This window comes from Amblyraja radiata, chromosome 5 (genome assembly GCF_010909765.2).
Source record: "Amblyraja radiata isolate CabotCenter1 chromosome 5, sAmbRad1.1.pri, whole genome shotgun sequence".
NCBI lineage: Eukaryota > Metazoa > Chordata > Chondrichthyes > Rajiformes > Rajidae > Amblyraja > Amblyraja radiata.
The window spans coordinates 12,074,547-12,089,645 of record NC_045960.1 but is presented as its reverse complement, the minus strand read 5'-3'; the positions used below and the strand labels follow the sequence as shown (position 1 = coordinate 12,089,645).

At 45.4% G+C, this 15,099-nt stretch overlaps 1 protein-coding gene across 1 annotated transcript in view; it reads left to right on the top strand.

The window, feature by feature from the left end:
* The first annotated feature begins 12,302 nt into the window (after positions 1-12,302).
* Positions 12,303-15,099, top strand: part of cnih3 (cornichon family AMPA receptor auxiliary protein 3) — a 54,022-nt gene continuing 51,225 nt past the window's right edge. Inside the window, exon 1 of the mRNA XM_033020610.1 lies at positions 12,303-12,781. Coding sequence (XP_032876501.1) covers positions 12,701-12,781 — 81 coding nt within the window. The 5' untranslated portion in view covers positions 12,303-12,700. The remainder of the gene's footprint in view (positions 12,782-15,099) is intronic.

Here is a 15,099-nt window from a genome sequence, read left to right as displayed (position 1 = left end):
AAGGATGTAGCTGGAGCCCTCTGGTGAAATAGTGTTAACACAATGTCAATATCCCATACTGCATTGTACTTGTACTGGGAGAACTTGTGTTAAAGATGTCCTTTACAAACTCGATATCGGGGGTGAATCTGACAGAGTGGGTCCCGTTTGCTGCAGCAAATATTGTGGGAAGGCACAGTTAATGGCCCTATAACTCAATTATTGTCAAAAGACCATTTAAAAATGATCTCCAAGACGTCAGTAATCTGTACCGTTTTAAATGTAACATTAGCATTAAACAAAACGCTTCCCATCTCCTGAAGAAGAAATGTACTGCTTTTTTGGTGCTATCCCAGCACTCTGGAGTGAACACATACAAGGATAGGTGTGACAACCCAAGCTGTAGGGGCAGCCTATTCAGAATCTGCAGAACATAAATTGATTTTATCATGCAAAGGCTGATTTCCCGAGCCACAGGCTGAACCAGCAAAGTTTACGTTTAGAATAACCGTATAAGGTTGTATTATTATTCCCAAATAGGGAATCAAAGCTGCATAGGCCAATCAGACAGTAGGAAAAACCTAAAGCGGGATCTTGATGACTTTATTTGAAGACCCGACTGATGAGGCAAAATGGAGGAACACATAAAAGACCATTCCTCCTCCTGGTAGCGAGAATGTATCTTTCGCCACTGTTATGCCACATATTTTTGCAACCTGTGAATAAGCATGAAAACTAACATATCGATATTCGGTGTTCCATTGAACCAGAATTTCATAAATACTGTGTGATCCAACACGCATTCTGTGTTGTCATTGATCTGTACTTGATGACACACCAGTGGCAAATAAGATTAGGTAAACTATTACAGGATACTTTTAATTGATTGCACCCATGTGACTAACATATGCCACCATCATAGTGTATCAACCTGAAGTTGAGCATGCAGATTATGCATATTCGCTCAATCACTCTTTAACCCATAGAATGCACGTAGGGTCTATAGATAGTTGATACCAATAACTGGAGAATTGGTAACTCATGCAAATCTCCTCCACCTCCAAACTAGAGATGACATTCGCAATTTCCCACGTTAGGGCCCTTAGCATCAGTTTGCAATATAACTGACATTTTTACTGACCAAACTACTGGAGCAATGCTGAATACTGTTTGCCATCATTGTGACTTTGGTAGCTTCAGCTGGTAATAGCATAGGTGTGTTAACAATGACCTACATGGCACTTTAGAGTTTGCCATTTAGCATGATGTCAACTCTCCCTCTTGCACAGCTGAATCACAGCTATTATATTGCCAATTAGTGTTCATGAAACGCTAGAGACGGGCCAGGAAGATCATCAAGGACCCCTCTCACCCTAACCATGGACTGTTTGCCCTCCTCCCATCAGGGAGGCGGTACAGGAGCCTCAGGTCTCGAACTAGCAGGATGAGGAACAGCTTTTTCAACAACACACTTACATTGCTGAACTCGGAGTCCCGTCGCTAGATATCTTTGGTCTCTCCATCCACATTGTTAACCAGTACTCTTCTTACTCTAATGTATGCTTGTTCTGTATTTTTTTATATATTTTTTTATTCCTATCTTGCACTATGACTATGACCAGACGCTAAACTGCATTTTGTTGTACCTATACTTGTATCTGTGCAATGACAATAAAGTTGAGTTGAATTGAATGAATAGAAGGCTGCTTTATAACAACAAGGCTGTTACAGGTTTCTATTAACTCCAATCTGTTGCCCAGGGCGGAGTCATAGGCCAATTAATAGCTAAAGGTAAATCCCAATAACCAACAAGTCTATTTGGTAACAACTTAATTTTAACTGGATAGAGGAGCCCAATTTCTCAAATATAGTTTGAGACTGAAACAGTTGATTTTTAACAAAATACAGCATTAAAATATCATCCAGACATGACATAACAAGTGTTTTTGAACTCTGAGTTTATTTGTCATCATACTGTTATTATTGCCTCATCATAGCAATTGCCTCTTCCAAATATCTCCGATGATCGCTGTAAATGGGAACACCCTATGAAATCAGTTGTTAATCAGCCATCTTTCATAATGAACAGGCCACGCCTGCCATCATTTCGTGCCTGCCTCGAACGACAACTCTGGCCCGATTTCCGAGCCTGTCTTGCAAGCCAATCCTGGCCACAATACTGAGCCTATCTGATAATGCTGACCTGTCTTAAAATACAACTCTGGCCATAATTCTGAGTCTGTCTCGAAAAACAATTCTGGCCACAATTCTGAGCCTGCCTCGAAAGACAACTCTGCCCATATTTCCGAGCCTGTCTCGAATGCAATCCTGGCCAAAATACTGAGCCTGCCTCAAAACACAATTCTGGCCCAATTCCAACCTGCTTGGAATGCTAGTATTGTCCAGATTTACATGGTTAGATGCCAGATGACAATGTCTTAATCATTTGTGTATTGTACAACCAAGTGTAAATATTACCAACTTATAAGTGGTCCCTTAGTTGTAGAGTAGAACTGGTAGAGTGCGTGGAACCTCTGGCCAACTTTCATGCTGCCACCAGCTTCAGTGAACCGCTTACTGCCGATGAAGACGTGGGGTGCATTGTCGCCGAAACATTGAAGCTTTGCTCGACGTTGGCCTTGATTGGTCCAACAGCTTGTGCTTTGTCCTCCAGGTTTTGCCTGATGAATAGGTCTTACCTGAATAGAAGATTTGCCGGCTGGCTCTAATGTCCCCCTGATGTTCACTGCATTGTGTTGGGATGGCAAACCTTGCTGCCAGGAATGTGACACGTGCCCTTCATCCCTTGGAGTATGCTCCACGGCTATAACCTCAGACTCAGCGTCAGATTTACACTGACCCGGCATGCTCTCCTCCTCCAAGAGGGAGACTTCAAGCAGCCCTGCCAGGTGCTGCTGGCGTGGGCTCTTCCATAGGCCGGCACTGCCACAGACTCGGCATCACATGAAGCATCCCTGTCCAAGGCGCTGCTGGTGCGGGCTCTCCCATAGGCCGGCACTGCCATAGACTCGGCATCAACATTAAGCATCCCTGTCCAAGGCGCTGCTGGCGTGGGCTCTTCCATAGGCCGGCACTGCCACAGACTCGGCATCAGACTTATACTGACCCGCTATGCTCTCCTCCTCCAAGAGGGAGACATTAAGCAGCCCTGTTACAAGGCGCTGCTGGTGCGGGCTCTCCCATAGGCCGACACTGCCATAGACTCGGCATCAACATGAAGCAGCCATGTCCAAGGCGCTGCTGGCGCGGGCTCTCCCATAGGCCTGGTGCTGCCACAACTCCTGCTGTTGGAGTGTATCTAGATGGAGCATCCTCTCCATTAGGAGCTCCATCCTGGCCAACCTCCAAATTTTTATACATTACCGGAGGGGAACCCTCCCGGCACCAGGACTGACTGTTCTGGTCGGTTTTACCCCATATCCTGGGGACCGCAGTGGTCTGGGCGCCGCATTGCTGCTGGATTTCCCCTCCCCGGGAACCACAGCATCTGGAAGTCATTGACCATCTTGTCAGTGTCTGGGATCGCGAACCCGACATTTGCCAGCTACCCGCATCCGCGGTCGGAACCGGGGTCTCCCCACAGCCCATAGCTGGTTCCCTCGTCGGCCTTCGCGAAGTATCGGACAGGAAACCTCTGTAAAAAGAGGTTCCTGCAAGAAATCAAAAGCAGGTGAGAAATACTAAACTTACCTGTAATTTAAACTTACCGCTGGCTGGAGCGACGCGCCTGCCAGTCCGGTGCTTCGCCATGCGAGCGACGATAATGACGCGCGTGCGGACAAGTGAGGTCTTCTTCACGTAGTCACTCACGTGACTCCGAAGTAAAATTTCAGACATTGTGTAGCCAGAGCATTAGTAATAGAAGGCAATGCTGCTTGACTTCTGGACAGAAAGCAGAGAGTAGAATCTTGTGCAGATCAGTCACGATTGTACTGAATGGAAGGGAGGTACCTGGAACGTGCTGGCAGGGGATGTGGAGGAAGCAAATACAAAGGCAATGTTTACCAGCATTTAGACAGATACACGAACAGGCAGGGAATAGTGGGATATCGAACTAATGACCTGTATCTTTACCATATATCCTACGTAATGTCAGACCCATATTAAGGATTTATCAAATTGTTCCATGCATGACAACATTCAATTATCTGGAGAGTGAAGTAGCTGGTGTCTGCCTTAGAGCAGAGACGGTTAAAAGGTAATTTAAATGGTGTTCAAAACTACAAATAATTTAATGTGAATTTGTCTTCCAGTGGCAGAATGTTCAGTGGCAGAATGGCACCAAAGGCAGTAGAAAGGGAGGGTCAGACGAGGGAAATGGAGGAAAAATGTGTGGGAGCACCATCAACTATGGCAAAGGAAAAGCCGCAATCTGGATGGAATCTGGAATGCCTTACCTGAGGGGTGGTGAACGTGGTTTAAGATGTGTCCATGTGAGTATTTGAATTGGTAGTGCAATTAAGGCTACAAACTGGTGCTGATGTATGGGTACTTGGTGGTTGCCAAGGGTGCGAAAGGCCATAGTAGCTGTTTCTGTGCTGTATGTCTCTGACTCCATGACAATAGCTCACCATCAACACTTTGTTGATGTCATTATTGTCTTTTGTAAGCAATCTGAAACTGAGGTCCTGTTTGCCTGATCAGGTGGGTGTTCAATATCTCACAATGCCTTAAGAAAAGGAATACAGCTTGATCTCTAGATGTATCACTCAATCATTCTCCAGTGTGTGGCTTGGCTATGATTTGGTGACTGTATATCTTAAGCAGTTCGCAGTCTTTACATTGCATCAGAATATCTTGTATTTCTACAGTATGCTTTAAGGGGCTGTCCCACTTGGGCGACCTAATCCGCGTGTTCTGGCAAGTTTGCCCTCGACACAAGGTCGTAGGAGGTCTTTGAAACTCTCCTCCATGCTCGAGAGTAGTCCCTGTGTACTCGAAGCCTCAGCTAGGTCGCGGTGCATTTTTCAACATGTTGAAAAATGCCTGCGAGTAAAAAAAGGTCGCCATGGAAAAAAATCAAGACTTTTTTACTTGTAGGTTTAGTCGTAGTAGGTCATAGTAGGTCGGCATGTTAGTCGTAGGTAATCGAGGGTAGTCAAAGGTAGTCGTAGTCTTCATCATAGTTGAAGGGAGGTCGAAGGAGATCGAAGGAGGTCGTCTTCACTCTCCCCTATTCGGTGTCCAATTTTCCCGAAGTTAAGGGCCTGTCCCACTTGGGTGACCTAATCCGCGTGTTCTGGCGAGTTTGCCCTCGAATCATACTCGCAGCATGGTCAACACAAGGTTACGCGTAGGAGGTCTTCGTAACTCATGCTCGAGAGTGGTCTCCGCGTACTCGAGGCCTCAGCTAGGTCGCGGTGCTTTTTTAAATATGTTAAAAAATGCCCGAGAGTAAAAAAAGGTTGCCATGGAAAAAATCGATATTTTTTTTACTCGTAGGTTTAGTCATAGTAGGTCGTAGTAGATCGTAGTAGGTCGTCATATTATTTGTAGGTAATCGAGGGTAGTCGAAGGTAATCGAAAGTAGTCGAATGTAGACATAGATAGTCTCCATCATAGTCGAAGGGAGGTTGAAGGAGATCGAAGGAGGTTGTCTTCACTCTCCACTATTCAGTGTCCAATTTTCCCGAATTTAGTCGTAGCTAGTCGGAGCTGTTTCAACATAGTCAGGTCGAAGGAGGTCTTCAACATGTCATTTCTACACCTGGAAGATATGAGACTCCTCCTTGCAGGCAAATCAGACCACTTCCAAAAGACGTGGTCTGCATATATCGACTTACTACAAGTATAAGGTGCAACAATACTTTAAAAAAGAAATGGTGTCAGGTTCTGGTAAGGGGGGATGAAAAATACGAAGTTGGTATATCCCTTTTTACGCGGTATTTATAATAGAGCTTGTGTTTCTTTTTCTTTTTTTCTTTTCTATGGCCTATTTCTTAACTTTCTTCTCTAATTCTTTGTTTAATGGGTTTTTCTTTTTGATCACTCTTTTACACTAACACAACTCTATCTCTCTTTCTTTACTTTCTTTATTTCTATCTTTCATTATGAAGGGGTACAATAAATGTAATAAGATATAAGTGGCTTGTACTACTGTACTTCTAATAAATATATATATATATTTTTTTAAATGTAATTTTTTCAAACTCTCCTAAACTCGCCAATTAGGTCGCCCAAGTGGGACAGCCCCTTTAGTCGTAGCTAATCGTAGATAGTGGAAGCCAGTCTTCAACATAGTCGAAGGAGGTCGATGGAGATCTTGTACATAGTTGAAGAAGGTCTTCAACATAGTTGATGGAGGTCTTCAACATGACATTTTTTCAAACTCTCCTAAACTCTTCTAAACTCACCAATTAGGTCGCCCAAGTGGGACAGCCCCTTTAAGATTCCTTTTGGCAATTGAGTACAGCCTTGACGTTGGACTCCTAATGCCTGCTTCACTGGGAGGAAGTTTGCCACACTTGCCAGGGTCCAAATAGATTATACAGGTCAGGTGAACCCTGGTTCAACTCCATCCCTGGAGCTGGCTGTGGGAAATATAGCCCAAATGCCCTTTACTGGTAATGGACTATCACATTCTTCGAGAATGAATTTATGTACAGTGACAGCAGAGGGAGCAATAAATGAGTCACAATTTAAAGCTCTTCAAACCCAATTGTGTTGTTCAGCTGATCTTATCTCAACCCTGCCTTGCTATTGTGGTTCCATAATTCTTGTTATCTTTGCCGAAAAATATATATCCATTGAATGGCTGACTAATCTTGTTATATCTTGTTGCTCTGGGCTACCTGTATCAAGATGAGTTTTTTTCTCTCTCCACCTTATCAACTCCATTAAATTTTTAAAACATCTCAATTAATCATCCCTTTCATTTTTTGCACTATGAATGTAGCATGTGTGACCTTTTCTCAGACGAATGAGCTTTTTAGCTATCAACCTGGTTAATCAGAGTTGTACCTACTCCAAGGTCAGTTTCTTTTTCCTGACGTGATTGTCACAGATGAATGCGAGACTGTAATTGAGCAATATTCCTTAGAACTGCAGCCCCCTTGAGATTGTGTTTTATGGAGTCCTGTGTCACTCCTTTGCTGGGGACCATTAATTAGAACACTCCTCCACCCCACTTAGTACTTAACCTCGTAATATACTAGGGTCATACATTAAAAAAAACTGTAGATGTTGGAAATTTTAAGTAAAAGCAAAAAATGCTTTCAAAAAAATCTAGCAAAGGAGGCAGCATCTATGGAGGGGAAAAAAGAAAATGAAAGTTTCAGATCTGTGACCTTTCATCTCCTACCTGAGTGTTTGTGTGGGCTTTCAGTGCATATTGCAAATTGTTTGGTCGGCGTTCAGGGACATTTCCACACATTTCTATTCCATTCTCCATCCCATGCAGAGTCTCTGTAACTCCATCCCGTAATTATCTGACAATTAAGGTTATATCCCTAAAAAGTCCCAGTTCATCCTGAAGTGATATACAGTGATCTATTATGGTACAGCAAACTCTTCCAAGGAAGATCTCCAAAAATTAAACGGCGATATTGATCAGATTAATTGCTTAATTAATATTGATTGTGAAAAAGATATTGGCCTAGACAATATGATGTCTGGGATCTGTTGCATCTATTTGAGATGATAAGTGAACTTGGTTTAATATCTGTCCAATTCTAAACATCTCTAACAATAGAACACTCTCTCAATGCTAGTCTGGAGTGTAGGTTTGTCTCTGGGATGAGGATTTCATGTGGGGGTAATATTCTGCATCAAGAACAGAAATTAACTGATAGTGAATATACAGATGTGGTTTCTGTAGGAGTGGCAAAACTCTAGAAAAAGTGTTATGGAAAATCCGCTGATGCTATGTGGAATGATCTCACCCCTCCATTATACAACTTACAGTTCCTGTTTGGGAGACCTGCTTGTTTGAGATTGCCTTAAAACACAAACAGTCCAGAAGAGGGCTCCAAACACATATCAAATCAGCCAACATGCTAATGTTTTCATTCATGATTTCCCTCTTCCCAAATTTCCACACTGCACTGAAAGACCATTGAAGGAATAGCATTCTCTGTTGAAAATGTAAATCAGACATTGAGATAGCATTGTGGCACCACATGCAGGGCTTCAGTTAAACAGAAAGAATGGAGAGTTTTGGTTGCTTTCCAACTGAAGTAACTGCAGATTTGCTTCTGTGGGTTGGGATCTTGGGAGAAGCAAAATAAATTAATGTATTTGGCGCTTTTGAGTAAACATTTTTGTGAATATGTCTCTTGCACTGCCATTCTTGACTGTAAGATATTCCTGACACTGTTAGCTAGCATCAGCTGCTTGGTTGTCCACCACCATTCATGACCAGAGAAGGCAGGCCTCTAATCCATTAATAGTTAAATCTTGCAGCGCCATATATTTTTGCTTTTAACATGCACGTGATGGTAGTGTGATGGATGTGCATACCACAAGGTTACAGGTTATGGTGGTGCACATTTCTGCTGATAGTCCACTGGGCCTCATGGATGCCCAGTTGTTATCTGCCAGATCTAGTCTCGCACAATTACAGTGCCGCACAACACAATAGAGATTGTGCTCAGTGTGAAGGTGGGTCTTTGTTTCCTCTAGTGTCGAAAGACATCATAGTCAGAAGCATCTGTCAGAAGTATATTTGCAGGGATGAGACCAAATAGATTCATCCTGTGTGCTGGTTCATTCACTACTTGCTACAGGCCCATTCTGGCAGCTGTGCCCTTGAAGTCTCAACAGATCTGGTCACTGGTGGTGCTTACAATCTATTCTTGATGATGGACATTGAAATACACCATCCAGAATTTGCCTGCATTGACCCATATCCACTAAACTGTTCCTACTGGTGTACCTCCCTGTCTAAATGTATGTTAAATGTTGATATTGTACCTGCCTCAATCACGTCCTCAGGCCTTTTGATCCATTTATGCACTATCCTCTCTGAGGAAGAAGTTGCCGTCTGGGTCCTAAGCCTATGCCTTCTAGTTCTTGAAGGCAAAAGTCAATGCATTCACTCAATTTTTGCCCCACATGCTTTCATACACCCCTAAGATCATTCTACATTCTCCTATGTAGGAAATAAAATCCTAGCCTGCCCAATCTCTCCATATAACAGTCCATCGAGTGGTCGAAACATCTGCATAATTATTTTACGCAATGTTTCCAGCTTAATGGTATATTTCCTAAAGCAAAGTGACCAAAACTAAACACAACATTCGAAATGTGCTTTCACCAATGTTTTCTACAACTGCAATATAAAAATTCAACTCTATACTCAATGCCTCGACTGATGAAAGCCAGTGTGCTAAAATCATTCCTCACCAATCCACGTATCTTATCCAGCTGATCAAGATTCAGCTGCAACTTTTGATAACCTTCTTCACTGTATATTATACCACTTATTTTACCGTCATTTGCAAATGGTGCTGGCTCGAAGGGCCGAATGGTCTCCTCCTGCACCTATTTTCTAAACCTACTGACCATGCCTTGTACATTCACATCCAAATAGTTGATATAGATGACAAACAACAATTGACCGTGCACTGACCCCTCACGAGGCCACCTCTAGCAATGGGCCTCCAGACAGCAAAACAATCTTCCACCATCACTGTCTGTTTCTTACCCTCGTCAATTGTGTATCCAATTAGCTACTTCTCCAAGGATCTCATGAAATCTAACCTTTCAGAGCGACCTACCAGGGGGAAACTTATCAAAAGCCTTGTTCAAGTCCATATAGACTACATTTATAGGCCTGCCATCATTGACCTCTTTGTCTACTTCAAAAAATGCAATCAAATTCAAGAACACGCTTATCAAATTCCACCCATCTCATTCCTTAGCACTCTGGCAGTCTGGGCCTGTACTCGCTGGAGTTTACAGGACGAAGTGGATCTCATTGAAGCCTATTGAATGATGAAAGGCGTAGATACTGTAGAGTGGATGTGGTGAGGATATTTCCAGGAGGGTCTAGGACACAGCCTCAGAATAAAATAACTTTTCTTTAGAATGGAGATAAGGAGAAATGTATTTGCAAGAGAATGGTGAATCTGTGGAATTCATCTGTGGAAGCCAACTATTGGCTTTTTTAAAGCAGAGATTGGCAGGTTCTTGATTGGTAAGGGCATCAAAGGTTATGGGGTGAAGCAGGAGAATGGGGTTGAGAAAGAAAAAATTGATCAGCTATGATTGAATGACGGAGCACATTCAATGGTCCAAATGGCCTGATTCTGTTCTTATGTTATGATCTTCTGTTCTACTTAATCAAAAATGAAACTCTCCCTCCTCTGTTTCTTCCAGCTCTTTACTTCTGTAGCAACTGGTCCATGGAATATTAAGCTGCCGATGCTGTCCTCCCTTAACCATGTGGCTATAATATCCAATTTCCATGTACTATCCATGTCCTGAGCGCAGATGCCTTACCTGTCAGGCCTCTTGCTTTGAAATTCATTCAGTTCAATTTAAGTCTTTCATTGATCCCACCGATGTTCTTATCCATTGTATTGTTGTAATTGACTTAGGGTCATAGAGTCATCCAGCAGGGAAACACACCCTTCGGCCCAACTCATCCATGCCGACCACAAATCCCTATCAAAGCTAGTTCCATTTGCACGTGCTTGGCCCACATTCCCCTAAAACTTTTCTATCCATGTACCTGTTCAATCTTTTAAATGCTGCAATAATACCTGCCCCAATGGCCTCCTCTAGCATCCCATTCCATAAACCCACCAACCTCTAAGTAAAATAAGTTGCCCCTCTGGTTGCTAGTAAATATTGTCTCTCTCACTTCTTGTTTCCCCTACCTCTTGTAAAAGATGCTGTGCATTCACCCCATCTACTCCCATCAAGATTGTATACATCTCTATAAGATTGCCCCCTCAGTCTCCTGCACCCCAAGAAATAAAGTCCAAGCCTGCCCACCCTTTCTCTGTAGCTCAGGCCCTCGAGTTCTGGCAACATCCTCATACATCTTCGCTGCACTCTTTCCATCTTAATTACAATCTTCTTATAGCAGGGTGACCAAAACTGAAAAACAGTACTCCGAAGCTTCTGAAGCAACTTCCAGCCTCTCATCTGCCACATTACTGCTTTAGATCTCAACCCTCTGCCAATCTAGCTTAAATCCTCCCCAGTAGTATTAGCCAATTTGTCCAATCAGATATAAGTCTCGCTTCCGTTATGGTGCAAACATTTGTGCAGGTCACTTCTGCTCCAGAAGAGATACCAATTCAACATGGAGGAACAGCTGATGGACAGTAGAGGTACAGTGAAAATGCCTTTGTGCAATTATATTAGACTTTGGTGAGACCACATTTCGACCAGTGGGTACAGTTTTGGTCTCCTCGCCTAAAAAAAGGAGATACTTGCTGCAGAGAGAGTGCAGTGAAAATTCTCCAAACTGGTTCTGAGATAGCAGGTCTCTTATATGCAGAAAGACTCAGTAGATTTGGCATCCAGTCACACTAGCTTAATCCAGTCTCGAGAGTTTAGAATCGGAAGTGACCTTATTGAGATATGCAGAGTACTTAGACAGCTCTGAAGAATGGTTTTGGCCCGAAACATTGCCTATTTATTTCGCTCCATAGATGCTGCTGCACCCGCTGAGTTTCTCCAGCATTTTTGTGTACCTTCGATTTTCCAGCATCTGCAGTTCCTTCTTAAACACTTAGACAGCTCAACAGGATAGATGCAGTGAAGGTGTTTTCCCTGGCTAACGGGTCAAGAAACAAAAGTCACAAGATCAAAATAATGAGCGGCCACGTGGGGCCGCAATGAAGAGACCATTCTGCACTCAGGATGGTCAATCTTTAGAATTCCTCTGGCAGAGGGCTGTGATGGACCACTCATTGATAGCATCCATCCAGGCAGACATTAGAGGAACTAATAGGGCAGAGAAGTGGGATATGAATTGTTGAGCGGGAATGAAGAGTCGAATAGCTTACTCCTTTTTTCCTGTTGGGATTATTATATCCAAGTTTTGTGTTGACCAGGGAGCGCTTCTATCTGAAGATGTCTGAATATACGGACCCCCCCACCCCCTGCAATCTCTGATTGAATCTGAATGTATGCTCTGGACTGGATGATAAGGGAATGTGGCGGTGCATGAGGTTGGAGCTCAAAAGGGAAAGTGCACCAGTTGGAGTCCCACATCACCCAGTAATGAGCGACTGGACCTGTTGGATGTGTCCTTGGTGGGGGCTCGGTGTTGTCCAAACCCCCCGCAGTGTGCCAATCTCTGGATGCCGGCGACTGCCAGTCTCCGGTAACTTGCCTCACAGCCAGTGGGTTGGGTATTGTTGACAGGTGCGGCCGGCCGGCGCGATCGCTGCCTCGCTTCACTCGCTCTCTCCGTGTTGAAGACATCGGATCTCGCAGCTTTGGAGGGAAGGCGTGATCCGGATCAACAATCCTAAGTGTTGAGTGGAAGGGAATCTGATGCTTGCTGTCAGCCCCCCACCCTCCCCAGAGCTGAGCCCTGTGCTCCGACGCGAGTTGGATTGAATGTTTCTGAAACTATGTAAAAGGGAGTCTGGATTAGAGCGAGTTCCCGGCGGAGTTCGTGTGTTTGTGCAAACAGGCGGATATTGGCGCTGACTCCCCGGGACAAGGGCTGGCGGCGTCGGAGTGGGACTCGGATCCGATGGGAATTTGAAAGCGAATCGCCAGGATTGGGGGGGAAATTATGGCGTTTACGTTCGCTGTCTTCTGTTACATGCTTTCGCTGGTGCTGTGCTCGTCGCTTCTCTGCTTCGCCATCTGGAACGTAAGTAGGAGAAGAAATCAAACGGTGCCAACAAGATAGAGCGACTGTGATAAGGTGATCGGCGAGAGGGGGGGTCGAACAAAGATTGGGGAGAAAGGGAAATACGGGGTGACGGTGGAGAGAGAGACATTGAATAGCTCGATAGATAAAGAGACGAAGGGGAAACAAGGTGAAGACCGAGAGAGGGAAAGATGGTAAAAGATAAACTCGGTGGAGAGGTGGGGAAAGAAACTGGAGAGAGAAACATGAGCTTCAGAGGGGTGTAGGGAGAGGGGAGTGAGGGGGGGAGAGGGGAGTGAGGGGGGAGAGGGGAGTGAGGGGGGGGGGGGAGGGGGGAGAGGGGAGTGAGGGGGGAGTGAGGGGAGTGAGGGGGGTGAGAGGGGAGGGAGAGGGAGAGGGGGAGGGGTGGGGGAGAGGAGGAGTGAGAGGGGAGAGGGGAGGGATGAGGGGGGAGAGGGGGAGTGAGGGGGGGAGGGAGGGAGGGGGGGGAGGGGAGGGGAGGGGGGAGAGGGGAGGGAGGGGGGAGAGAGGGGAGGGAGGGGGGGGAGGGGGGGGAGGGGGGGAGAGGGGGGAGAGGGGAGAGGGGAGGGAAGGGGGGAGAGGGAGTGAGGGGGGGGAGAGGGGAGTGAGGAGGGAGAGGGGAGTGAGGGGGGAGAGGGGAGTGAGGGGGGAGAGGGGAGTGAGGGGGGAGAGGGGAGTGAGGGGGGGAGAGGGGAGTGAGGGGGGAGAGGGGAGTGAGGGGGGAGAGAGGGGGGAGAGGGGAGTGAGGGGGGAGAGGGGAGTGAGGGGGGAGAGGGGAGTGAGAGGGGGAAGTGGGGAGTGAGGGGGGAGAGGGGAGAGAGGGGAGGGGGGGGGGGAGAGGGGAGTGAGGGGGGAGTGAGGGGGGAGAGGGGAGTGAGGGGGGAGAGGGGAGTGAGGGGGGAGTGATGGGAGTGAGGGGAGAGAGGGAGTGAGGGGAGTGAGGGGGAGAGTGAGAGTGAGGGGAGAGAGGGGGCGAGGGAGTGAGGGGGAGAGGGAGTGAGGGGAGAGGGGGAGAGAGAGGGAGAGAGGGAGTGAGGGGAGAGAGGGGAGTGAGGGGGGAGACTGAAGAGTGGAATAAGGTGGGAGCTGGGAAAGACACGAGGAGAGCGACATTTGAAGGGAGGAGATGTTGACTATGAGAGAGAGAAAGGGAGAATGGAGAAAAGAGAGATGAGCTGGAAGAAAAGAGGGCACAGAGGAGACTAAAGAAGAGACAAACAAGATAGAAACTGAGGATCAGTTGGGGGCATGAGAGTTAGAAGGAGATGAGAAAATGACCGAGAAGCTCAGGACAACAAATCCTGAGCAATCGGTGTAAAATTATGCTAACCATTTGGTATCTGGTCTATGTCTTGTCTGTGTAACCCTGAATACGTTGTGTGATACTGAGACAAACAGTCTAGAATCTGTTCTGTGCAACACTGGACAAAGAGTAACACTGAAGCCAGTATCTGATCTGATCTGAAGCAAGCAGAATGTTGTTGAGGGCATCATACAACACTTGGATTAGCTGGAGGAGTAGTTCAGCTCCATCGAGACAAGACACAGGATTTGGTAACACCAGATAGTGGGCTGAGATTTAGCTTATAGACTAGTTGAACCCATGGACCATGACTGATCTGATTATAACTTCAACTCTGCATTGCTGTGCACCAGTGGTAACCTTCTTATCAAATATCTAGTGAACTGAATATGAATTCTCCTTCTATTCCCCTTTGAAGAAGAGAGGTCCAAAGATTCCCAATGCTGTGAGAGAAATAACTGTGCATCATCTCTGTCTTAAATAGGCAACCCCTTATTATTAAACAGTGACCTAGTTCTCAATTTCTCACGAAAGGAAACCTCCTGCACATATCCACCCTGTCATGACCACCTGGGAGCCTAGGCTTCAATTAATTTATTAGTCAAATATCCATTGTTACTAAATCCGGTGTCTTGTCTCAGTAAACCTCAATAAGCATTGTTGTACTGAAGATGTCAGCTTGTATCAGGTTGGAATGAATACACCACAAATGGGTTATACCAAGGAATTAGCCAGTGTCCGAATAAACCTCAACAAACAGGGGTGTACTGAGCACTGTTCTGGTCTGAATAAACCTCAACAAATAGTGGTGTACTGAGAATACTAGCCAGTGTCTAGTCTGAATAAACCCTATCCAGGGATGTATTGAGGATGCCAAACGGGGTCGTGTCTGAATAGACCTCTAGTGTCTGGTCTGAATAAAACAATGGTGTACTGAAGATACCAGCGTTTAGTAAACCCGAACAAACAGTGTTATCTGAAGGATATCAGCCGG